This window comes from Archocentrus centrarchus, chromosome 8 (genome assembly GCF_007364275.1).
Source record: "Archocentrus centrarchus isolate MPI-CPG fArcCen1 chromosome 8, fArcCen1, whole genome shotgun sequence".
Lineage (NCBI taxonomy): Eukaryota > Metazoa > Chordata > Actinopteri > Cichliformes > Cichlidae > Archocentrus > Archocentrus centrarchus.
In genome coordinates this window covers 29,951,043-29,976,900 of record NC_044353.1, presented here as the reverse complement: position 1 = coordinate 29,976,900, position 25,858 = coordinate 29,951,043, and the positions used below count along the sequence as shown (strand labels likewise).

Genomic DNA, 25,858 nt, shown 5'->3' with positions numbered 1-25,858 from the left:
ATCCTCCAGCATCTTTCCCTGTGTCGCACAAATATTCTTTTGGACACAAATAGCTCAAATTTAGATTTTCCCAACACCATCATCATTATTGTTCCTTTTTATTGGTATCAGATCCACTGTTGACAATGAGATTAATGTCTTTCTCATAGGAATGCCCTGAATAGCCAGGGGTGGAACTTGACTTGTCAGGAGAAAAATAACAAGAAGGATCAGCAGGTCCCTTGGGAGCCCTGACAGTGGACAACAGGCCTCTTGTGTCTGCACACTCACAGTGAGTGAGAGCTAAACAGAGGGATACCACCGTGTGTGATACACAGGACACAAATGTACTACACAATGAAAAACAGACTGTGAAATGACTTTATTTTCTGCATTGACTGGTCATAAATGTGATCTGACCTTCATCTAAGTTACAAGATAAATACAAAATTCCACACGAGAGTGAATGTCCCTCTTGAGATCATTCTACACCTTCTTTGCAGGATTATGGTTTGGGCTCTGATTTTGCTATTCAATCAGTTCAATTCAGTTTATATAGCACCAAATCACAACAGTCGCCTCAAGGCGCTTTATATTGTAAGGTAAAGACCCTACAATAATTACAGAGAAAGCCCAATAGTCAAAACGACCCCCTATGAGCAGCACTTGGTGACAGTGGAAAGGGAAAAACTCCACTTTAACAGGAAGAAACCTCCAGCAGAACCAGACACAGGGAGGGGCAGTCATCTGCTGCAACCAGTTGGGGCTGAGGGGAGTGAGACAGGACAAAAGACATTCTGTGGAAGAGAGCCACATATTAGCTACCTTTCCACAATGTATTTACTACCAGGTTTGGGAGTGCCCACTCTGGCTCAGGGATGAGTTGCTCCCCCAAGTGGAGGAGTTTAAGGATCTTAGGGTCTTGTTGACAAGTGAGGGAAGATGGAAGTGAGAGATTGACAGACGGATTAATGCAGCAACTGCAGTGATGTGGACACTGCACTGGTCCATCATGGTGAAGAGAGAGCTGAACGTAAAAGACAAGCTGTCGATTAAGCAGTCGATCTATGTTCCTACACTCACGTATGTTCACGAGCTTTGGGTAGTGACCAAAAGAATAAGATAGTGGTTACAAGCAGCGGAAATTAGCTTTCTCTGAAGGGTGGCTGTCCTCACCATTAGAGATAAGGTGAAGTGTGCAACCATTCAAGAGGGGCTCAGAGTAGAGCTACTACTCCTCCACACTGAAAGGAGCCACTTGAGGTGGTTCAGGCATCTGACTAGGATGCACACTGTGCACATCCTGGGTGAGTTGTTCTGGGCATGTCCTACAGGGAGGCCACAGGACACTCTGGAGAGATTATATCTCTCAGCTGGCAAGGGAACAGCTTGGTATTTCCCACGGATATGCTGGAGGAGGTGCCAGGGGAGAGGGAGGTCTTAGCTGCTCTGCTTAGGCTGCTGCCGCTACAACGCGCCACCAGATAAGCAGAAGAAAATGGATGGATGGAGGGATAAGGGCACAATATTGTCCACAGGTATTACTTACTATAAGTAAACGATGGATGTTGCTTTCAGGTCTGAAAAATCAAGCAAACATGAGTTAAAGCTTCACAATGGCCAGCAGGGGGTGACTCCTGTGATTGTACAGAGAAGTTAGATCATAAAGAAATCTATGTTGAAATGGCTCCCATGTGAAATCTGTGCAAAATCAAAAATGCAGATCCATCTGCTCTGGCAACCCCTTCAGAGTAAGGGAGCAGGTACCTACTCCTATAACCGTAACACTTTCCTGATGAGTGTATGGTCTCCATAAAGCACGAGTGCTCCTGCCATTAAAGCAAAATGAGAGCAAACAAACACAAAGATCATCTTTCAGAGATTCGACTTTTTAATCAAAGGTGATTATGACACTTTGGTGTTGAATACAAAACAAATGCAAAATTGAAATACCTTCACTAGTAGTGTCTAATATTACACACAAAATATATGCAGGTACACTTCAAATATAAAAGCAAGATGTACAACATTGCACAAGTGAAAAAAGTTCTAAAATAGCATATTAATGCATTTTATCCCACTAGTGCAATAAGAATCTTAAAAATACAATAAAAAAGTTTTTCTTATTGCATGTTTCAGTCTTGCCCACAGTAGGGTTGTAAAAGTGGTCGATGGATATATTAGCTGTTGAACAATGGAAAGCACAATGTTCTTAAATTGGATTTTTCTGATTTAATCAGGGTTTGAGAGACTGGTTTAAAAATCAGCACATATTTTCCAGGTCTCACATAAATTAAATGTATAAATGACAGACTTTTAATGTGTCTCAAGCACAGGCATTTTCATGACATATAACTGACCCACATGTTCAATCATAAAACATTTGGAAACAATGTCTTTGCAGGTTACTGCACACAGTTCATTTGAGCTCCTCACTTTTACAAGGAATTTCGCGACGTTTGTGTTGATCTGCGTGTCGTGGATAGTTGGCTGTCTGGTTAGACGCTGCAGCTGCTTGCAGAAAAAGATAACTTCTCTGCAGGAGCAGCCGGGCCTTCCCTCACAGCTGCAGGGTTTTGGTACAACAACCAAGGACTCCACCACGGAAATGCAACTGCTGGTCTCTAATACTGAATTGTTTCTTTTGATTGTCCCACTGTAGTCCAAAGTGGTGACCAGTATGTTCTTATAAACACAGCGCTTATATTCGATTACACCATCACGATGTGGCTGGCACCATGAGAGTGTGTCATTCTTCTGCAATGCTGCAATTTCTCTTGGAGTTAAAAATCTTTGAGAGCCACTTCCCAGAGTCACTAAATCTTCTCCAATGTGATTTAATGACTTTGTAGTAACATCACAACTTGTCATGGAACAGAAGAAGTCTTTGATTTCTGTGCTGGCATCCTGAAGGGCAGCACCTCCTTGTCTTATTATCTTCTCATATGAAAAGAAATTCCTGAAAATCTGCAATGAAACTGACTGCGTGCCTGAGTACATCTGCACGAGTCTGCTGTTCATGTCTTCAAACACAAATGCTGAATTGGCCCATAAAAGCCCCCAGTTCCGGACACTCTCGGTAAGATGTGTCAGCAAATGGCAGTCGTATGAACAATGCTCGAGTCCATAGAGAGACGGTATCTGAGCTACAAACTGAACCAGACATAACTCTGCACAGTTGAGCTCATCTTGAGTGGCAAACTGGGAGAGGAGGATGTGAAGGGCACAAGGAAGAAGCATCCAGTGCTTGTAGTACAGCGCTGGTAAAACATTCCTCAGTATTACAGGAGAATAGAGAAGAGCAAATGCTCTCCACTCAGAAGTTTTCCAATGCATCCTCTCACTGAGGCGCCTGGGGCTTTGGCTGACTTCATTTGGCGGCTGGATCTCACACAAAGCTTTGTCCAGATCATTTAAATGCTCAACTGTCAAATGGAAGTCCTTGCTGGCATAAAGAGGGTCGAACCACAGATTGAGGAACTGACGGACTACACCGAGACAAAAACAATGCATGTAATCTGGAATAAAGCCTTTGATAATATCAAATGATGGCAAAAGAAGCAGGAGACTTGGACCTTTAACCCCCATTTGACTCTGGTCATAACTATTTCCCATCACTAACTCAGCAAGTTGCACCGTTTCAGGCATGTGTCTCAGGTCACAGCCATCCATCTGAATCGGGTAAACTCTGGTAAAACCCCTGCCCTTTACAACCATCTCCCCTTTGTGGTAGCAAAAACCACAACCAAATTCTTTGTTAAACGGTTCAAAGTTCTGCACCATCGCCCTTGCTACTGCATCACCCGTGCATATTTTAGCTGTTACTGTGTTGCGATGCTCGGAGCCGTTCTCGTCTTTCCAACAAAACCCTGCGGTAGATAGTTTCTGAAGCTCGTTGATGAACGGGGTCAAAAAACTCTGAACCCGTGGTTTTCCTCTGCCAAACCATAAGGTGTGCAACAGAACGTTTTTACACCGCTCCACATATGGCAGCTCATTGATGGTACACAGGATGGGCCAGATTGAGTACTTTGATGAGCGGAACACAGGGGAGCCATCGCAATTGAAGGTGAGTGTAATACTGCCATCTTGTCTTTCACTCTTGTAGTCATTTCCAGTGGTGACATCAGAAAAGGAAGCGTCCCTGGTGAAATGCTTCCCAAGCTTTGAGTGGACTCGTGCAAGGAGGTTTCTTAGCTGAATTTCAAGTGGCATAACTAGGAAGTAGTAAGCTTTCAAAATGAGCCCTTTTCTGTTCAAGCTCTGCTGGCACACCCCACACTCATGACCAGGATCCACACCAAGGTAGTTTGTACACCTGGGGCAATAAAAGTGAATCTCTGTCTTGCCATTGTAATCAGTCGAATGCTTCTTTAAAAAACGCAGCGACTTTGGAACACATCCAGGTACGATGAAGTTTAGGAGCTGCAGGAGATCTTTGGTTGCTGCTTTTGACAGGCCGTGTCTCATGATGAATGCCAGGAGAAGCAGAAGGAGGGCTCCCATTGTGACTGAAGAACCGGCATATATCTTCTTCTCTCCATTGAAGACCTGCTCCTAGTAACACATGACAGGCCAGAAATATGCCTTAAAAGCCAAATATTGCAGGAATGAATGAAAATATCATTATTTCTAATATTTAAAGAGAGCAATAAATGAAAAACACTAACGGTTGGATCTTCTGTATTTCATCATCCGATGAAGCAGAGCTAGTCTCTCCTTGGTGCTGTAATATAGAAGAGAACGAGATATAAAAGGTGTATTTAGGGGGAGGACGTTTAGTATGTTTTTTAAACAGTCAAGGTCCAAGAGGTGAAGCTTAGCAGAAATCTAGGGCTTGCAGCTGCCCCCCTACAGTTATCAGGAATGGGAAATTAGCTATAAAGAGCAACACCTTTTGTAGCAGGCTTTAAACCTGCCTTTTCTGCTAAGAAGCTGGGCATTTCAACATGGAAGTCTGTGGGGAAGTGGCAGCTTCCAGTCCGTGAAGTCTCCACAGACTCTCATGTTAAAATACCCAACTTTCAGTGTGCACATACTTTACCATTTCATGGTCTGGATCTCCTCCTCTGGTCTCTGCTGTCCCAGCTGACGGATGACTGACCTACGAGTCAGAAAAGGAAGAGTGATGAGCATCTTGAAGTCGTCATTTTACTATCTTTAAAATCCTTTTCACTTCTTGCAGCTTCGCATACCCTAGGATCTTCATCTTCATCAGAATCAGAAGAATAAGAATCAGTATTACCATCATTGCAGACGCCGTTATCTCTCCCAAGAAGCTGTCATGGATTTTAGCAGGAAAACATCATAAATAAAACCTTTTCTTTCAAAAGCTAAACAACTTCTCCATGCACACACTTGACCACACGTGGCAAACTCAAAGAGTTCTCATTTAGTATTTTGCTATCTCTAATGCCAGTATTGCTGTGCATGACTAAATGGCATTGATTTGGTAATTGTTTTTAATTTGTTGATTAATTAAAGCATATCAATAAACTACATATGTCTGGCCCCAATTTCCAAGTAAATTCGACACCCCTGCTTTACCGTTTCATGGTCTGAATCTCCTCTTCTGTTGTCTGCAGTCTCAGCAGACACATGACAGGCCTAAGATAAAGAAAATGAAGATTTGTGAGTGTGATATGATCAGATCCAACATTTATATACAGTCACCATAGGATCTTCATCTGTACCTTCAGTATGAGTATTAGATGAAGTATTCATCCCATCAACATATATTTTAACTTTAATACAGTACAAATTTAAATCAGCTAAGGTTACTACTTATTTTTATTGGGGAGTTTTTTCACACTTTGATTGGACTTCATATTCTCTCCATCCTTCAGGCCAGTGTTATAGCCTCTCTGTATGTTATAATGTCGACTGTAGGAGTGGGTCTTTTCTTTCTAAACTTTAACAATCCTCATAATAATCATTTACTGTTTTATGGTCTGAATCTTCTCTTCTGTCCTCCGTTGGTTCAGTGGACACATGATCAACCTTAAAGACAGGAAATTGTTATAAATATCTTCATATTTTAATAGTGTAAAAGAAAAAATATAATATAATGTTGACATTTTTTGCATATGGCATTACAGTCTCTCTGGGTTTTTAACTGAAAAAAAATCTTTCTCTCTTGAAACTCTCCAGCATTCAATAATCCTTGGATTAACAGATTTTACCTTCTTATGGTTTGAATCTCCCCTTTTGTCATCTTTTGGCTCAGTAGAGCCGTGACCAGCCTGAGAGACAGAAAAAGATGAAATAAGGTATCTGGATATTACATATGGTAATTTAAAGATGTGAAACATCAATCTGTAGCACAAACATGTTCTTCTAAACAGCAAATTGGCATGGATTTTAACAGCATCATGCAGGAGTTTACTGGGAACTGAAGAAACTGGGAACATGATCGGGTTACTGTTGATTGATTTTCCAGCAACATATATCACAAACTAGTTTGCAGCTTATGTCAAAGATGGTTCTTCTGACACCACAGCCTGCTTAGCTGTGATGCTGCCCGGCCACTGTACATGTGCTGCAGACCATGCTGACAGCAAGTCAACAGTAACTCCGATAACCACTCGTTACAACCAAGGTATGCAGAACAGCATGTCTCAGTGCACAACGTGCTGAACACCAAAGCAGATAGGCTGTAGCAGCCGAAGAGCACGGCAGGTACCACTCTACAATTTACAGGGGCTAACCTAGACTGGACAATAGAAGATTTGAAAAACTATGTCTGGTTTGATGAGTCTCTATTTCTGCTGTAACATTCAGATGGTAGGGTCAGAATTTGGTGTAAACAACATGAAAGCATGGATCCATCCTGCCTGGAGCATTGTTTAACCATCAGAGCCTACCTGAGGATTGGTGATGACCATGTCCACAGTGTACACATCTTCTGACAGCTGCTTCGAGCAGGAAAGCGCAACATGTCACAAAGCTCAAATTATCTCAAACTGGCCGCTAAATCACCGCCACAGTCACTAGACCTCAACCCAATAAAGCACCTTTGAGATGTGGTGGAACAGAAGATGTTCATCATGGCTGTGCAGCTGACAAATATGCAGCAGCTGTGTGATGCTATCATATCAATATCAACCAAAATCTCTGAGGAATGTTTCCAGCACCTTGTTAGAGACAGTTCTGAAGGGAAACAGGGTCCAACCTAAAAAAAAAACTGCCCAGTGAGTGTATGTCTAATTATTAATTATTAAAAATAAATAAATTAAAAAATTAAATAATAAATAAAATTAATAACAGCAATTATACTCATGAATGGTCCAAAATGACTTCTTTCACCTTGATTGTAGTGATACACTGAAATAGTACGTTTGTTCCAGCTGAGACCAGTTATCAGAAAGCTGTGAGTTATTATAATCAGAGCTTAGAAGCTGGATGATGCAGACGTGTATTTCTGTACGCATGGCTGCATGATTTGCTGTTTGCACACAGATTATTAACGTTACCTCCTCACTGAGCTTTCTCTTTGCAGTCGTCTTTGTGGGGCGCCCACTTCTCGGCAGAGTAGCAACTGTGTTGAATCTTCTCCATTTATGCACAATCTCCCTAACTGTGGATAGATGAATATCCAAAGTGCGTGCGATTATTTTATAACCTTTTCCAGATTTGTGCAAATCAACAATTTCCGCTCGTAAATCTTCTGAGAGCTCCTTTTTGCGAGGCATGACTAACGTGAACGGGAAAATCCATAAATAAGAACATCTAAATATTTGTTGTGGGATTCAACCACCAGGAAGCGCTCCCTCTGCACCGGAAATCTGGGCTTTTTTGCCCACTTAGAAAAAAAACTTTATTTGGCCTTATGACAAATCTAATAACGTGTTAATACCACATAGTAAAATATGCAAATGCTAAAAAAAAAAATTAAAAAAATATATACATTAGTTTTAAAAATCCGAAGCGCGTCCAACAGATCCGAGATATCTTTCCGTTGTCTGGATTCACTTATATGAACATTGGCGATCAGGATCAACGGTCCGGGATTTCCCTGCGTATTCACATGAACGGGGTGGTGTTGGCAGCATCTGACCGATCTAAACGAGGCGATTCACGGATCATATGATTCTTCTTCCACAGAAATGATCCCTACGAGTGCAGCCTACTCCAATCATTCTCAGATGCTGATAAAAGGTGATTAAAAATATATAAAGAAAATAAACAATTATAACAGCAAAATGCAACACTGTTGCAAAAAACGACCCGTGATTAATTCTGCAGAAAATCGTTAATTTGGTGATTTCGCGCACAGAGCGGTAAAGTTAGTTCGCTCTCAGTGCTGCTGTTTATTTCTAAGGTGACGGCTGCTCGTTAGAGCTGTGAAACTTTAACCTGCATTCATTTAAAGATTAAAGCTTCCTGTCCCACAGCCCGAAAGAGGAGATGCTTCAGTTTGCGTCAGATCAAAGCGAAATTAATCTCACTGATTGAACAGATATTCTTGGGGTGCGGTCTGTTTTTTAGTAGCTGCAATTCCATAGTGTAAAACTGACTTAGCAGATCAAGTATAACCACATTTTATAGCTCACCAAATTAATACACGCACATTCCCGTGACGCACAGTTTGCGCTTCATTCAGTGGTTTTAGTAAGGTGCGGCTTAACTAGGTTTCAACCTAAATCAGGTGTATTATACTGAAACTGATGATTCATTCTGAATTATTCTTGGAGACTACAACCATCAAATTAGGTTGCATTTGATAGTTTCTTTGTGATGTGTACCTAAAATGAATTGAGGTTTGTAGAGCTTAAAAGGTTTGAATATGTTTGTAAGCAGCATTTTTCATTATTAGTTTTCTTAAAAACATAGTTTGTGGGATAAAACTCACGGTACAAAAACTAGTTTATTAACCATTATATTATTAATTGCAATGTATGTCTGATCCTAGAATTGCCCCTTCTGCCAACTGAAAAAAAAAAAAATCAGGGAATATAGTATATTTATTACTAATGCTCATCAGGGAAAGACAAAGAAGTTAGATGCTACTGAAAAACTTAACACCCTCCTACTCTCCCCGCAGAGGTCCGAGGTATCTTCCAGCACCTGTGATGCTATTTTTTTTTCTGCCAAATTGATTGATCAATAGGTGGTGATTTCATCTCTAACCTGGAACTTAAGTTACCATGATGATATACCCAGTAAGAAGTGAACCACCATTGTGGTACAGAAAACCCAGGGTTAAGAGTTACGCAGACAAGACAAAATCCTGCTTCATGGTACAGCCCTCAACCCAAAGATTCATTCTGTCATTGTATTTTAAAGGAATGAGGATTTGTTTTCTCATAAAATTCCATGCCTTTTTCCAACAATGTGCTGCAAAGTGATTAGGAACTATAGTCAAGATATCGACAGGGTTGAAGTGATGATGTTTGGTGTTCTAGCTGTCAGTTTCTGGGGTAAAATTTTCACCCTATACTTCCTAAAGCAATTGTAACAACATTTATAGGTTTGATGCACACTTCTGTTTATTCTGTTCCTACAGCAGCTCAATACGGTGGAGACCTGGTGACAGAATACGGGCAAACTGGTTCTTGTTTAAACAGTTTTTGCTTAGCTGGGTTCCATGCTTGGCTGGTTGCCCTGTTCAAGGAGGAAATTGGCTTAAACTCTAGCAGGATCCACAGGGAACGGCATGTTGTTGTTAAATGATGTGTATCCTGTAAAAATCTCCCACTTTAACAACATCACCATCATATTTCATTTATTATTCTTTGAAAAATTACATCAAGAAATCTGCCAGCATCTTTCCCTGTGTCACACAAATATTCTTTTGGACACAAATAGCTCAAATTAGGTTTCCCCAATACCTACGCCCATTATTGTTCCTTTTATTGGTATCAGATGCACTGCTGGCAATGAGATTCATGTCTTGCTGATAGGAATGCCTTGAACGGCCAGGGGTCCTGAGGTAGACCTGGACACGCTGGAGAGGTTATATCTCTCAGTTGGCCTGGGAACACCTCTGTATTTCCCTAGATAAGCTGGAGGAGGTGGCTGAGGAGAGGTAGGTCTCAACTTCTCTGCTGCCCACATGACCTAGCACCAGATAAAGGGAATGGCCAATGGTTGACTCCCTGTGACTGTACAAAAAAGTTGGATCATAAAGAAGTCCATGGTGAAATGGCTCCCATGTAAAATCTGTGCAAAATCAAAAATGCAGATCCATCTGCTCTGGCATCCTCTTCATTGTACAGGAGCAGGTACCTACTTCTAGAACCTCAGGTAACAATTTTAAGAATTACGAAGGCCAAACATTCCTGACAGGAAGCTCTTTAGGCCACTGCCAGAGCATGTTGGGATAATGATGGTGATTTGAACAACTGATGGAGTCCATAAAGCACGAGTGCTCCTGCCATTAAAGCAAAACGAAAGCAAACAAACACAAAGATCTTCTGAAACGCACGGACGTCTTTCAGAGATTAGACTTTTTAATCAAAGGTGATTTTGACACTTTGGTGTTGAATACAAAACAAATGCAAAATTGATATACCTTCACTAGTAGTGTCTAATATTACATACAAAATATATACAGGTACACTTCAATGTACAACAGCAAGATGTACAACATTGCACAAGTGAAAAAAATAATGCTAAGATTGTAAGCTAATGCACTTTATCCCGATGGTGGAATAAGAATCTAAAAAATGCAATAAAGAAAATGGGCTTATTGCATGTTTCAGTCTTGCCCACAGTAGGATTGTGAGAGTTGAAGAATGGACAGCACAATTTTTTTAATTTGATTTTTCTGATTTAATCAGGGTTTGAGAGACTGGTTTGAAAACTTTTAATGTGTCTCAAGCACAGGCATTTTCATGACATAAAACTGACCCACATGTTCAATCATAAAACATTTGGAAACAATGTCCTTGCAGGTTACTGCACACAGTTCATTTGAGCTCCTCACTTTTACAAGGAATTTTGCGACGTTTGTGTTGATCTGCGTGTCGTGGATAGTTGGCTGTCTGGTTAGACGCTGCAGCTGCTTGCAGAAAAAGATAACTTCTCTGCAGGAGCAGCCGGGCCTTCCCTCACAGCTGCAGGGTTTTGGTACAACAACCAAGGACTCCACCACGGAAATGCAACTGCTGGTCTCTAATACTGAATTGTTCCTTTTGATTGTCCCACTGTAGTCCAAAGTGGTGACCAGTATGTTCTTATAAACACAGCGCTTATATTCGGTTACACCTTCACGATGTGGCTGGCACCATGAGAGTGTGTCATTCTTCTGCAATGCTGCAATTTCTCTTGGAGTTAAAAATCTTTGAGAGCCACTTCCCAGAGTCACTAAATCTTCTCCAATGTGATTTAATGACTTTGTAATAACATCACAACTTGTCATGGAACAGAAGAAGTCTTTGATTTCTGTGCTGGCATCCTGAAGGGCAGCACCTCCTTGTCTTATTATCTTCTCATATGAAAAGAAATTCCTGAAAATCTGCAATGAAACTGACTGCGTGCCTGAGTACATCTGCACGAGTCTGCTGTTCATGTCTTCAAACACAAATGCTGAATTGGCCCATAAAAGCCCCCAGTTCCGGACACTCTCGGTAAGATGTGTCAGCAAATGGCAGTCGTATGAACAATGCTCGAGTCCATAGAGAGACGGTATCTGAGCTACAAACTGAACCAGACATAACTCTGCACAGTTGAGCTCATCTTGAGAGGCAAACTGGGAGAGGAGGATGTGAAGGGCACAAGGAAGAAGCATCCAGTGCTTGTAGTACAGCGCTGGTAAAACATTCCTCAGTATTACAGGAGAATAGAGAAGAGCAAATGCTCTCCACTCAGAAGCTTTCCAATGCATCCTCTCACTGAGGCGCCTGGGGCTTTGGCTGACTTCATTTGGTGGCTGGATCTCACACAAAGCTTTGTCCAGATCATTTAAATGCTCAACTGTCAAATGGAAATCCTTGCTGGCATAAAGAGGGTCAAACCACAGATTGACGAACTGACGGACTACACCGAGACAAAAACAATGCATGTAATCTGGAATAAAGCCTTTGATAATATCAAATGATGGCAAAAGAAGCAGGAGACTTGGACCTTTAACCCCCATTTGACTCTGGTCATAACTATTTCCCATCACTAACTCAGCGAGTTGCACCGTTTCAGGCATGTGTCTCAGGTCACAGCCATCCATCTGAATCGGGTAAACTCTGGTAAAACCCCTGCCCTTTACAACCATCTCCCCTTTGTGGTAGCAAAAACCACAACCAAATTCTTTGTTAAACGGTTCAAAGTTCTGCACCATCGCCCTTGCTACTGCATCACACGTGCATATTTTAGCTGTTACTGTGTTGCGATGCTCGGAGCCGTTCTCGTCTTTCCAACAAAACCCTGCGGTAGATAGTTTCTGAAGCTCGTTGATGAACGGGGTCAAAAAACTCTGAACCCGTGGTTTTCCTCTGCCAAACCATAAGGTGTGCAACAGAACGTTTTTACACCGCTCCACATATGGCAGCTCATTGATGGTACACAGGATGGGCCAGATTGAGTACTTTGATGAGCGGAACACAGGGGAGCCATCGCAATTGAAGGTGAGTGTAATACTGCCATCTTGTCTTTCACTCTTGTAGTCATTTCCAGTGGTGACATCAGAAAAGGAAGCGTCCCTGGTGAAATGCTTCCCAAGCTTTGAGTGGACTCGTGCAAGGAGGTTTCTTAGCTGAATTTCAAGTGGCATAACTAGGAAGTAGTAAGCTTTCAAAATGAGCCCTTTTCTGTTCAAGCTCTGCTGGCACACCCCACACTCATGACCAGGATCCACACCAAGGTAGTTTGTACACCTGGGACAATAAAAGTGAATCTCTGTCTTGCCATTGTAATCAGTCGAATGCTTCTTTAAAAAACGCAGCGACTTTGGAACACATCCAGGTACGATGAAGTTTAGGAGCTGCAGGAGATCTTTGGTTGCTGCTTTTGACAGGCCGTGTCTCATGATGAATGCCAGGAGAAGCAGAAGGAGGGCTCCCATTGTGACTGAAGAACCGGCATATATCTTCTTCTCTCCATTGAAGACCTGCTCCTAGTAACACATGACAGGCCAGAAATATGCCTTAAAAGCTAAATATGGCAGGAATGAATGAAAATATCATTATTTCTAATATTTAAAGAGAGCAATAAATGAAAAACACTAACGGTTGGATCTTCTGTAGTTTCATCATCAGATGAAGCAGAGCTAGTCTCTCCTTGGTGCTGTAATATAAAAGAGAACGAGATATAAAATAAAATGAAGACATTAGAAATTAAAAGCAGAAAAAACACCTCTCCTAAAACTTCAAGGCAAGATGAACAGTATTATTATAAAGTATTACTGCTATACAATAACTGTAACTGAGAAGTTACCAGTGTTCATTTAGGATGCTTCTTAAATGGTCGTGGTTTAAGAGGTGAAGAGAAGAAGACAGTTAGTGGTTATAGCTGCCTGTGTCAGTACCCTTAAAGCATCCACGTGACTAATAATGCATAACGTCAAACTTAAATGCAAACCAAATGCTCCCTTTGTGTCCATCACCAGTGGGGACAGGCACTGGGTTCGGGTGCCATGTGAGCCGGGTGGCAGATAAAGGTGGTTTCCTGGGCATGTTAACCCTGGACAGACTGGTTTTTAGGATATGGAATGTCACCTCACTAGTGAGGAAGGAACCTGTGCTACTACAGGTGGTGGAACAATACCAACCAGATATAGATGGGCTGACCTTCATATATATCACGAGTTCTGGAACTAAACTCCTGGAGTTTCCCCAGACACACAAGACTCACCTCTATGTGACTATGAGTCGCCAAGGGCAAGGCCCTGACTGTTGTCTGTGATTTTGTTCCCGGGAAAAGGGTTCTGCCTTGGGATTCCCTAGCTCACCTGGAGAAGGGTGATTGGGCAGAACAGCATGTCTGATCTAACCAAGAGTGGTGTTTTCTTATTGGACATCTGTGCCAGGGATGGGTTGGCCATAACAAACATATGGATCTATCTTGCATCCCGGAGTAGGCTGAAGATATGGACCCCAAATGGGCCATGCCCAAGACCTGCATGGCAGAGTGATGGCAGGTGAAGCTGTGGTCATAAGGTCACTTGTACCTGCCATGGTGGTCACGTAAGGACCAATGGCAGTCACTAGCAGGTGGGGGGAGAAGCTTGGATGTCTGGCGGGAGCTTGGAGCAGAACACTTTTTTTTTTTTTTTACTTAGCACCCATTAATAGGTATCTGGGTCTGTGCACGGCAGCCATACAGTTTATGGATACACTGCGACTTTGTTTTTTTCTACATGCACATATTTTACCATTTCATAGTCTGGATCTCCTCCACTGGACTCCATTATCCCAGCTGACAGATGACTGGCCTGTAAGTCAGAAAAGAATACTTGATGAGCACCTTGATATCCTTACAATCCTGTTCACTTATTGCAGCTTCACATACCGTAGGATCTTCATCCTCATCTTCATCAGATGAGTAAGAATCTGTGTTCCCATCATTGTAGACTGTGTTATCTCTCACAATAAGCTGTTATGGATTTCAAGAGAAAACCAGAATGAATAACTTTTTTCTTTTATTAGTTAAACAACTTCTCCATCATACACTTCACCACGTATCAAACTCAGAGTTCTTATTTTGTATTTTCTTTTACAAATGACACCACTGATTGTTGTACGTAACCAAATAGTATCATGGAGTGGCAAGTTATTGAATCTTTTAATTTGTTGAGGCCCTTAGTGGAGGATAATGCACCACTTCACTAAAGTCAAATCATCTCAACCTGGTTTCTTGAACATGACAATGTGTTCACTGTACTCAAATGACCTCCAGAAACACCAGATCTCAACCCAACAGAGCACCTACAGTAAGGATGTGGTGAATTGGGAGATTTGCATTATGGATGTGCAGCCAACAGATCTGCAGCAACTGTGTGATGTTATTGTGTCAATGTGGACCAAAATATGAGCAATGATGAATTAAGGCAGTTCTGAAGGCAAAAGGAGATCCAACCCAGTCCTAACAAGGTGTACCTTAGAAAGTAGCAGGTGATCATATATGAGGTTCTTCAAAAAGTTCTGTGACCTACGAAAAGTCCAACACCAAACTTAATTTAAATTTGACTAATTGTAGTTCTCTCTGTAATGGTGTTAGAGAGACCAGCTTTAATGGAATTACAGATCAGGTATGTTTTAATGATTGCGTATGTTTCATTTTTTCCTATGGTGACACATTTTGATTACACCTCATGTTCTCTCCATCCATTCTCTCTGGATTTTAAAAGGTAAACAGAATGAGGGGTTCTTCACTTTCTAAACTTTAACAATGCTCAAACTGAACTTATTTTACCATTTTATGGCCTGAACTGCTTCTTCTCTTATCTGATGGTCCAGCAGATGCATGATCAGCCTAGAAGACAGGAAGTGCTGCGCTGTAAACATTTTCATGTGATAATTTTAATATTGTAAAAAGAAAAAAAAAGGTTTTATTTTTAGTATACGCAAACACACCACAGTCTCATCATCTGTTGCTTCAGTATCCGTTGAGTAGGAATAAATAATCTCTTCATCGTTGCGGATGGTGTTAAAGTCTCTCTGGATTTTAACAGAAAAACAGAATGGTAGATTGTATCTGATTAATTTTTAAAAATCAGATACTTATTTTATTCAAATATTTGAAGAATATAACAAATGATATACACTAACTTGTTCTGTAGTCTCGTCATCAGATGAAACAGCAGCAGCAGCTTCTCCTTGCTGCTATAATACATAAGATGAAAAGATATAAAAGGTGTATTTCAGCCAGATGCAGAAGGAAAAACCTAGTATCCTCACACTCAAGCACAATTTTACCTACATATGCCCAAACTTACATGACTCCAAAAGAGCGAATGGTAGGAAACTGAAAGCTAATCAAAAACCTCTCCTTAAAACTTCAAGATGAGCAGCACGACAATAAATACTGCTATATAGAATTGCAATTGAGAAGTCATGTTCATTTGGGATGTTTCTTAATTAGTCCAGGCCCAAGAGGTGACAACAGAAGAGCTAGCAGCCATCTCCACATTTAAAAGAAAAGAAAAGAAGCAAACACCCAAGTGCCAAAAACTGCAGTTCCTCCGGTGGCTACTTGAGGCTGGCTCCAAAAATGAGTTAAACCCCACAGAGATCCACGTTAAAATGTCCAATTTTATGGCCAAAATGAACATGTTCACATCCTGGTACAAAAAAATGGATGTTTCTTTTACTCACCTGTTTGGACCTTGTTAAAGGTTTGGGATGTGGTTGATTTGACAGACAGCTGTTCTGACACAAGCAGCAGTAGCCAACAGCTGACTGCTAGACCTCAACTTTGCTAATTCAAATAACTAACATGGACTTCTCAACCATAATAATGCTGTTGGTTCTCCCTGGAGCATTTTAATGGAATTATCTGACAATTAGCATTTTTAATATTCTGTCACTTGGTACTCGTTAGCAGGTGTCTGGGTGTGTGCAGTGCAGTCATACAGTTATAGCATACTGCTTCTTAGCATTAGTTGATAACTTAGCACTTCACCCTCTCATCCAAATATGGTCTTGTCTTGCTCTGAACAGCCAATATGCTAAGGCTTCAAAATGCAGAGTCCATAAACTGACAGATAACGTCACCATGGCTACATCCATTCTTTATATACAGTCTATATGACTGACTCACTTTTGAAGCCAGCCTTAAGTGGCCATTTGAGGTAGTGCCGTTTTCTGCAACGGCTTTATTTTTCCCATGCTCTTGTCAGTTATATTTTGTTGAAATTTCCGATCCTGACAGAGGAAGCCAAGTGGCAGTGAGTGTACATGAGGTTCTTCAAAAATTCAGTGAGTACACCTATAAAAAGTTGAAACTCTAAATCTGGCTGCTGTGCCTGCTAATTTTAGCTCTCTTCCTACAGTTGTGGCCAAATGTTTTGAGAATGACACAAGTTTTGGTTTTCACAAAGTTTGCTGCTTCAGTTTTCATGATGGGGATGGATGGCTGGACGGATGGATGGGTGGGTGGTTGGGTGGATTTGCATATACTCCAGAATGTTATGAAGAGTGACCAGATGAATTGCAAATAATTGCAAAGTTCATCTTTGCCATGAAAAATAAACTAAATCTCCCAAAACCAATTTCCACTACATTTCAGCCCTGCCAAAAAAGTACCTGCTGACAACATTTCCGTGATACTCTCATTAACACGGGCGAGAGTGTCGATACACACAAGGCTGGAGATTACTCTGTCATGCTGATTGAGTTTGAATGGCAGATTGGATGCTTTAAAAGGATGTGGTTCTTGATAACACTGTCTTCCTCTTTTTACCATCCTGCAGGGAAAGACGTGCAGTCACCATTGCTTTGCATAAAAAGGGCTTCTTGCTGCTAGTAACATTACACCTAAATCAACATCATATGAGATCATCAGGAACTTCAAGGACAGAGGTTCAATTGTTGTGAAGGAGGCTTCAGGGTGCCCAAGAAAGTCCAGTGAGTGCCAGGAACATCTCCTAAAGGTAATTCAGCTGCGGGATTGGGCCACCACCAGTGAAGAGCTTGCTCAGGAATGGCAGCAGACAGGTGTATCTGCATGCACAGGGAGATGAAGACTTTTGGAGGATAGCCTGATGTCAAGAAGGGCAGTAAAGAAGCCACGTGTCACCAGGAAAGTCATCAAGGACAGACTGATATTCTACAAAAAAGTACAGGGACTGGTGTAAAGTCATTTTCTTTGATGAAGTTGCTTCCCGATTATTTGGTGTCTGGAGAAGAAAAGGTTAGTACTACCATCAGCCCTGTGTCATGCCAACAGTAAAACACCAGTAAACCAGGGGATGCTTCTCATCCAGGGGAGTGGGCTTACTCATAAATTTGCCCAAGAACACAGCCACGAATAAAGAACAGCACCAAAACATTCTCCAAGAGCAACTTCTCCCAACCATCCAAGGATAGTTTGGTGAACAATACCTTTTCCAGTATGATGGAGCATCATGCCATAAGGCAAAAGTGATCAAATTTGGGTCCTTTGCCAGGAAACTCCCCAGACCTTAATCCCATCAAGAACTTGTGGTCAATACCCAAGAGGTGGAAAAAAACCCAAAACAAATTCTGACAAACTCCAAGCACTGATTATCAGGGTTATTACAGTTACCAAAAACGAACGAAATAACAAAAACTGAAATTGAAAAAACATTGTCGTTAACTGAAATAAACTAACTAAAACTGCATTGTGAGTTTAAAAAACTAACTAAAACTAACTGAAATTATAGATAAAATTACCTTTTTCTTGTTTGTCATTTTATTTAAAAGTCTTGTGGATCGATCATTTTTCCGCTCTCCGAGTTTAAGCTGGGAGAGCTGTCGGGCTGCTCTGTGCGTGCGTGTGCACGAGAAAACGGCAGAATCGCTCAGAACCGCCGTAACCTGATGTTCACCTCTGGAGAAATGTGACTACTCGTCGGGTCCACGCAGCCGCAACGTTGTGATTAACCTGTTCCGTCCTTGTTTCCAGCTACTTTATCAGTCAGATAATAACAATCAGGACTAATAATCAAAGCATCATTATAAGGACTCACAAATGTCAGCAAATTCCTGGAGGGAGACTCGGAACGGACGTGAGGGAATGAAGAAAGTGAAAAAACAAGGACACATATGTTTGCAACCAAAAAACTGAGCACAAAGAGCAGGGACCAAAAAAAGTCCCAGCTGGCACAGCATATAAAACACCGGCACGTGACCACAAGGTAATTAACACACACAATCCAGCTACACAAGCATGAATGTGGACATGAGGTCGGACACTTCTGTAGGTTGTATATAGAGGCTGCAAAGACCCTGCAAGTCTAATTAGAGCATCTAACCAAGCTAGCTCCAACACAGAAGCAGCATCAGGTGGTGAGAACATCAGGATGCAGCTGGATTTGAGCTTTGACTCCTTCAAAGAGTTTGTTTTTGTCACACACCACATGTAGCTGTTGTTAATCTACTGTACTGACGATGAAGTTTATTGTAGAATTTATTGAGTTTGGGAGTCCATATTTTTCTTTGTTTCTGCCTGTTGATGTTCAGGTGTGTCCTAATTATTACACATTTAGCATGTAGTGCTGCTGTCCTGTGAACTGTTGGTTCTTGAATATATTTCTTTACAGTATCTTTTGTTGAGTTTATAATGCACAATAGTCACTCTTGTGTCTTGAATCTTGCACCTGACAAAGTATGAAAAACTAAAACTAATAATAAAACTAACTAAAACTAAGCATTAAACCTAAAATAAAAATGAATAAAAACGAATAAAACTACTCTGAAAACTAATTAAAACTGTATTAGAGAAAAAAAAAAAGTAAAAACTAACTAAAACTAAAGGATAATGTAAAATCCAAAACTATTATAACCCCGCTGATTATGCAATAATGGGCTGCTGTCAGTCAGGATGTAGCCCAGAAGTTGACTGACAGCACACAGGGCGACTTGGAGAGGTCCTGCAAAGGAAGGGCCAACAATACAAATAGAGACTCTTGAATAAATTTATTGTAACTGTCAATAAAAGCCTTTGAAACTTACTTCAGCATACCATAGAAACATTTGACAAACAGATCTAAAAACAGTGAAGCAGCAAACTTTGTGAAAACAGTACTTCCTGTGTCACATGTCAGCTGTAGTACTGGTACTCAGACGGCAGGCAGACTGGACAAAGAGACCAACCTGAATATGACTGCAGCCAAATTTAGATCAGGTATGTTTTAAATTCATTTTTTCCCCATCCGGAGGGTCTTTGCACATTTTGATCAGACCTCATTCTCTCCATTCAGTGTTATAATCTTTCTAACAGGTAAACAGAATTTTTTATTTTTATTTTTTTTTTTTGGGGGGGGGGGGGGGGGGTTTGGGGGGGGGGGGGGGGGGGGGGGGGCTTATCTTTCTAAACTTTAAAAATTTTCAAAGTGAAGATATTTTACCATTTTAAGGCCTGCACCCCCTCGTCTGTTATCTTGTGGTCCAGCAGATGCACGATCAGCCTAGAAGACAGGAAGTGATGACCTACAAATGTCTTCATATTTATAAAAAAAAAGCTTAACATATTATGAGCTCACACACCACAGGATCCTCATCTGTAGCTTCAGTATCAGATGAGCAGGAATATATAATCTGTGCATCACTGCGGACAGCTTTACAGTCTCCCTGGATTTTTAACTGAAAAACAGAATGAGACGTTTTATTTATATTTTTCTTTCTAAAATTCAACAGTCTGTGCATTAATGGATTTTTTTTTTTACCTTTTTATGATGTGAATCTCCTCCTCTGTTGTCTTTTGGCTCAGTAGAGCCATGACCAGCCTAAGAGACACAAAAAGATGACTGAAGACATATGATAAACATTAATCTGTGGCTGCTATAATATAAATATCAAACTGTCATGAATTTTAGCTGGGTGATTAACATTTCTTTATATAAGTGAACTTTACTGCACCCATAATTTTCTTCTGACCTTTACCTTGAGGTCAAGGTCACCGAGATTCAAACTCGTCTGAGCTTTTTATTAGATGCATCTATGGTGTGAATTTGAACATCCTACCTCACATCGTTCTCAAGTTATCGTGCTCACAAGGTTTTCAGAAATGCTTGATCGCTGACCTTGACCCAATTATGGTAAAAATTTAATTAGGTGATCTAAGGGTCACTGGCCATCATTCGTGTAAATTTGGTATGAATCGGACTGCTAGTTTTCCTGTAACGTTTACAGAGAGACAAAACCAAAAAACAATACATCTTTCCCTCCTCCAGGAGTGGGGTAATTAACAGTGATTAAGCAATTTCAGTCGCCACACCCAGGTCTGATTACTGCCAGACCTGTTGAATCAAAAAAATCACTTACATAGAGCCTGTCTGGCAACTACAGTCTGAAAATGGTTGCAAAGCCATTTCTAAGGCTTTGGGATTCCAGTGAACCACAGTGACAGCAGTTATCCACAAAAGGAGAAACTTGAAACAGTGGTCAATCTTCCCAGGACTGGCTGGCCCACCAAAATTATTCCAAGAGACAAAACAACCAAGAACAACATCTGAAGAACTGCAGGCCTCACTTGCCTCATTTAGGGTCAGAGTTCATGATTCAACAATAAGAAAGCGACTGGGCAAAAATGGCAACCCATGGGAGAGCTCCAAGGAGAAAACCACTGCTGACCAAAAAGAACACAAAGGCTCGCCTCACATTTCCCAAAAAAAGCAAGACATCTTGATTTTTTTATTGTTTTGGCAAATGTGAGGATCTTTTGCCAAAAAGATAATGATCTTTTGAAGACTAAAATATTCTGTGGACTGACAAGACAAAAGCTGAACATTTTGGAAGTTTTCAGTCCCGTTACATCTGGTGTGAAACTAACACAGCATTTCATAAAAAGATCATCAAACCATCAGTCGAACATGGTGGTGGTAGTGTGACGGTCTGGAGCTGCTCTGCTGCTTCAGGACCTGGATGGAAACATGAATTCTGTCCTCTACCAGAAAATCCTGAAGAAGAATGTCTGGCCATCAGTTCATGCCGTGAAGCTCAAGCTCACTTGGGTTACGCAGCAGGACAATGATGCAAAACACACCAGCATGTCCACCTCTGAATGATTTAAAAAATAAATAGATGAATAATTAATGTAAAAATATTTAGTCAATAGTCAAAGTCCACACAAACCAGCCGTTCATGCTCGAAAACCGTCCAATGTGGCTGAATTAAAACAATTCTGCAAAGAAAAGAGGACCAAATTTCCTCTACAGTGACGAGAAACAATCATTGCTAATTACTGCTCAAGGTGGCACAACCAGTTTTAGGGTTTGGGGGGGGGGTGATTATGATGGTGCTGCTATAGACCTAGGCTGCTGGGGGGTTCCCGTGATGCACTGAGTGTTTCGTTTCATTCACATCTTTTTACTCTGTTTTTACCCCACTCTGCATTTATTCATTAGTTATTATTAATCTCTGGCTCTTCCACAGTGTGTCTTTTGTCCTGTCTCTCCCCCCTCAGCCCCAGCCGGTCACGGCAGATGACTGCCCCTCCCTGAGCCTGGTTCTGCTGGAGATTTCTTCCTGTTAAAAGGGAGTTTTTCCTTCCCACTCCCACCCAAGTACTTACTCATAGGGGTCGTTTTGATTGTTGGGTTTTCTCTGTAATTATTGTAGGGTCTTTACCTTACAATATAAAGCACCTTGAGGTGACTGTTGTGATTTGGCGCTATATAAATTGAACTGAATTGAATTAATTTTTTCCACACAAGGCCGGTAGGTTTGAATAGCTTTTTTTTAATAAAATCATAATTCAAAAATTGGATTTTGCATTAACTCAGGTTATTTTTGTCCAATATTAAAATGTGTTTGATGATCATAAACATGTAAGTGTGACAGATATGTAAAAAAAACAACATATATATAACTACTGTTCTTAAGAGCTTGAAAAAAGGCGACTGGACGTTTCACCTCACATCCAAGAGGCTTCTTCAGTTCCTCCAGAGGGGACAACCCCTGCTGGGGTTTAGACACCTGAGCTCTGCACCTTTTAGAACTGAAGAAGTGAAACGTCTTCAGAAAACTTGAAGAAGTCCAGTGGCCTTTTATTCAAGCTCCTGCGACTACCATGATCTAGATGACCGAGAGCATACACTGATTTATTACTAATAGTTTAACAAAGCCTCTTTCAGATGAAATGACAAAATCCCAGAGTTTTGCATATTTTGATACAATACCACCTCGAAACGGCACCAAATAAAAACGACTCGATATCAACACACCACCGACAGGTAAGGGTAATAACCTCGATTATTTGGTACAATGCAGCGCTATGCAGGAAAACTGCTGGATCCTGGAATCTTACTTTGGCACGTCCCCCCCCCCCCCCCTAAACACTGCTGGCATCACTGCCCACTAAATAACTTCCATATTTTTTCCAGTTGAGACCAGTTATCCGAAAGCTGTAAGACAGTTTTATCTTCCTCAGGGTTCAGACCTAAGAAGGCCGCTGCAGGCGTCATGTTTTTTGCACACATGGCTGCATGATTTGCTGTCTGCAGAGTAATTAAGGTTTACCTCGCTGATCTTTGTCTTTGCAGACGTCTTTGTAGGACGCCCACTTCTCGGCAGAGTCGCCACAGTACTGAATCGCTTCCATTTATACACAATTTTCCTAACTGTGGAGCGATGGATATCCAAAGTGCGTGCGATTATTTTATAACCTTTTCCAGCTTTGTGCAAATCAACTATTTGCGATCGTAAAGCTTCCGAAAGCTCGTTTTTGCGAGGCATGATTCACGTATTCATCACAGGTTTCAGCCACCAGGAAGCGCTCCCTCTGCACCGGAAATGTGAATGGATATTTTTGTTTTAAAAAAAAAAAAAAAGGAAGGAAAGAAAGAAAACTAAAAAAGGCCAAATAACGGGTATTTTTGTTTTCTTTCTTTTTGGCCTTATAATAACGTAATAAATGATTAAAATAACAGTAAACTAAAATATAACTAAAATATAAGAGTTGGAAAAGATATGATGAAAGAAATTTACATCCCAAGAGTTAACAGATCAGATGACTGCATATTTAATTGTAGCTACTCTTCCAGTCTTCATCTTTTCCTCTTGAATGGCAAAAATGAACCAGGGCTGGTCTGCTCAATCCAGAAGTTCAATACTTACCAATAACTGGGTCACTTAAAGGAATGAAAATGTCACATTTCATGACCCCCCCCCCCCCCCAAAACAAACAAACAAACAAACAAACAAACAAAAAAAAACAACAAATACGCCGCAGAGTGAATAGGAAAGAGTAATAGGAGTTAATGATTTATTATTTTTTTTAATCATTCACATTTTGCTTCTGCCAAACGATGATCAACTTGTAGCAGACCTCAGGTATGGAGCTTTTAGTTTCAGTTTCAGGTGATCTGGAGAAATTTCATCCCATGATTTCTGTAGCACCTCCCAAAAAATGGATTGGTTTGATGGGCTCTTCTTGCTTATTATTCTGGTCCCACAACAGCTCAAAAGAGTGGAGAATACCTGCTGACTGCTGCTTATTTAAACAATACTTGCAGAGTTGACATTAACAAATGCCTCACACTAAAATGCCTTGTTCAAATTTTGGTGAACAAACTGATTTTTGAAAACACGTGAATATTTCTGTTCAGTTCTCCTTACTGATGCATAAAGACATGCAAAGTGCCTTGAAAGGACTTCTGTTGTGAATTTTACTATATAAATAATACTGAGTGGGAAAAAAATGATCTTCTCCTTGTCTCAGCTAAACAGAGAAATGTGGTGCTTGCCAGGAATAAATTCTAATAAAGACAATGGGTCTGACAACTTATTGGTGCAAATTAAAAAAAAACAAAAACAAAAACACAGTGTGGCCCCCCCAGAGGTTTTTAAATTAAAACTTTATTTGACGATGTGATTTTATACTTCAGATTCTGCATGACTGACAGCTTCACTGAATCTGAAGATTTCTGAGAATACATGTACTAATACCGGGTGTTTTGATATCGTTAATCTAATGTAGACCACAGAAATGAACACTCAGTATGTCACGATAAACAAGCCGGTCTGCCTGAACCTTTACACACAGATCACATAATTCAGTTTGCAGAACCCATCTGGATATCTGTGTCAGTGCTAATCAAACCATGTGTGTGTGTGTGTGTGTGTGTGTATGTGTGTGTGTTAAGGCTGTCAGAGCACATTAGGTGTGTAAAGGCAGATTCTGTGGGGGCTCTGCGGGCAGATTATTCTGGGCTTCAGCTTCGGGCTCAGCTGGAGCTTTTGCCTCTGTGGAAGAAACACAAACACATAAAAATGACAACACAAACCACACAATGTAACAACAACGCTGGATATGTCACAGTCAGACTGTTTACCTTTATCTTCAGATTTATGTGTCTGTGGCTGAAACTGTAGTTCTCCATTAGGACCTGCAGGAGGCTGCCCGTCCACTGCCTGCTGTTCTTTCTGTCGCTGAGACATTTCTAAAACTGCCTGCAATTTAATTTTCTTTTTAATTATCATGAATTATCCATTTTTTTTAAGTTTCAGATGATATGAGACAGAGACTGATAGGATTAGACAGCTACCTGCTGGTACTCTCTCCTCTGGGCCTCCAGGGCTTTGCCTCGCTCCTTTAGCAGCTCCTGCTCCTGATGCAGAGTCTCTGCCCTCCTCTTCAGCTCCTCCTCTTTGTCCCTGAGTTCAGCCTCAAATCGCTGGAGCTCTTCCTCTGTGTACACAGGCTTGGTGTCCAAAGTCTGGAGAGACAATAGGGGTACATAAGTAGTACACACATCCATCCATCCTTTTTTTTTAAGTATTTATTGTTACCAGTCAACAGGGCAGTAGTCTAAGAAGCAATTTCAAGCTGTCCCTCTTCCCAGCCACTTCCTCCAGCTCTTACAGGGGGACATTCCCAAAACCAGCCTGTCCTGAGCATGCCCCTGGCCCTTATTTCCCATAGCACATGCCTGGAACTCCTCACTTAAGAGCCACACAGGAAGCACCCTGGTCAGATGCCCCATCCACCTCAACTGGCTCCTTTAGGCATGGAAAAGTTGCTGCTCTACTTTGAGCCTCTACCAAATGGCCAAGATCTCACCCTATCTTTAAGGTTTGGCCAAGACACCCTACTCAGGAAGCTTCTTCTGGTGCTTTTGTCTGTGATCTTATTCTTTTGGTCATTATCTTGTGGCCACAGGTGAGGGAAAGAATGTAGATGGACCAGGAAATCGACAGCTTCGCTTTCATGCTCAGCTCTTTCTTTACTACACCAGACTAGTACAGCATCCACATTATTACAGATACTGCACCAATCTGTATCTCAATCTTCTGGTTCACACTGTGAAAAAGACCCTGAGTAT

General features: G+C 41.1%; 2 protein-coding genes across 2 annotated transcripts in view; both read right to left on the bottom strand.

Moving 5' to 3' along the window:
- Window positions 1-23,315, bottom strand: part of LOC115785191 (uncharacterized) — a 32,489-nt gene extending 9,174 nt beyond the window's left edge. The window contains exons 1-9 of the mRNA XM_030736683.1: window positions 23,055-23,315; window positions 20,261-20,320; window positions 20,082-20,177; window positions 19,943-20,002; window positions 15,681-15,734; window positions 15,486-15,569; window positions 15,325-15,384; window positions 14,422-14,505; window positions 14,285-14,344 (exon numbers count right to left, since the gene is read on the bottom strand). Of these exons, the coding sequence (XP_030592543.1) occupies window positions 14,285-14,344; window positions 14,422-14,505; window positions 15,325-15,384; window positions 15,486-15,569; window positions 15,681-15,734; window positions 19,943-20,002; window positions 20,082-20,177; window positions 20,261-20,320; window positions 23,055-23,270 (774 nt within the window). The 5' untranslated portion in view covers window positions 23,271-23,315. The remainder of the gene's footprint in view (window positions 1-14,284; window positions 14,345-14,421; window positions 14,506-15,324; window positions 15,385-15,485; window positions 15,570-15,680; window positions 15,735-19,942; window positions 20,003-20,081; window positions 20,178-20,260; window positions 20,321-23,054) is intronic.
- A 1,057-nt stretch (window positions 23,316-24,372) lies between these two features.
- Window positions 24,373-25,321, bottom strand: nucb1 (nucleobindin 1). The gene is made up of 3 exons (XM_030736188.1): window positions 25,082-25,321; window positions 24,869-24,986; window positions 24,373-24,779 (listed from the first exon to the last, which is right to left on the bottom strand). The coding sequence occupies exons 1-3, from the start codon at window positions 25,292-25,294 to the stop codon at window positions 24,694-24,696; spliced, it is 417 nt and encodes a 138-aa protein (XP_030592048.1). The 5' UTR covers window positions 25,295-25,321; the 3' UTR covers window positions 24,373-24,693.
- Between the last annotated feature and the right edge of the window lie 537 nt (window positions 25,322-25,858).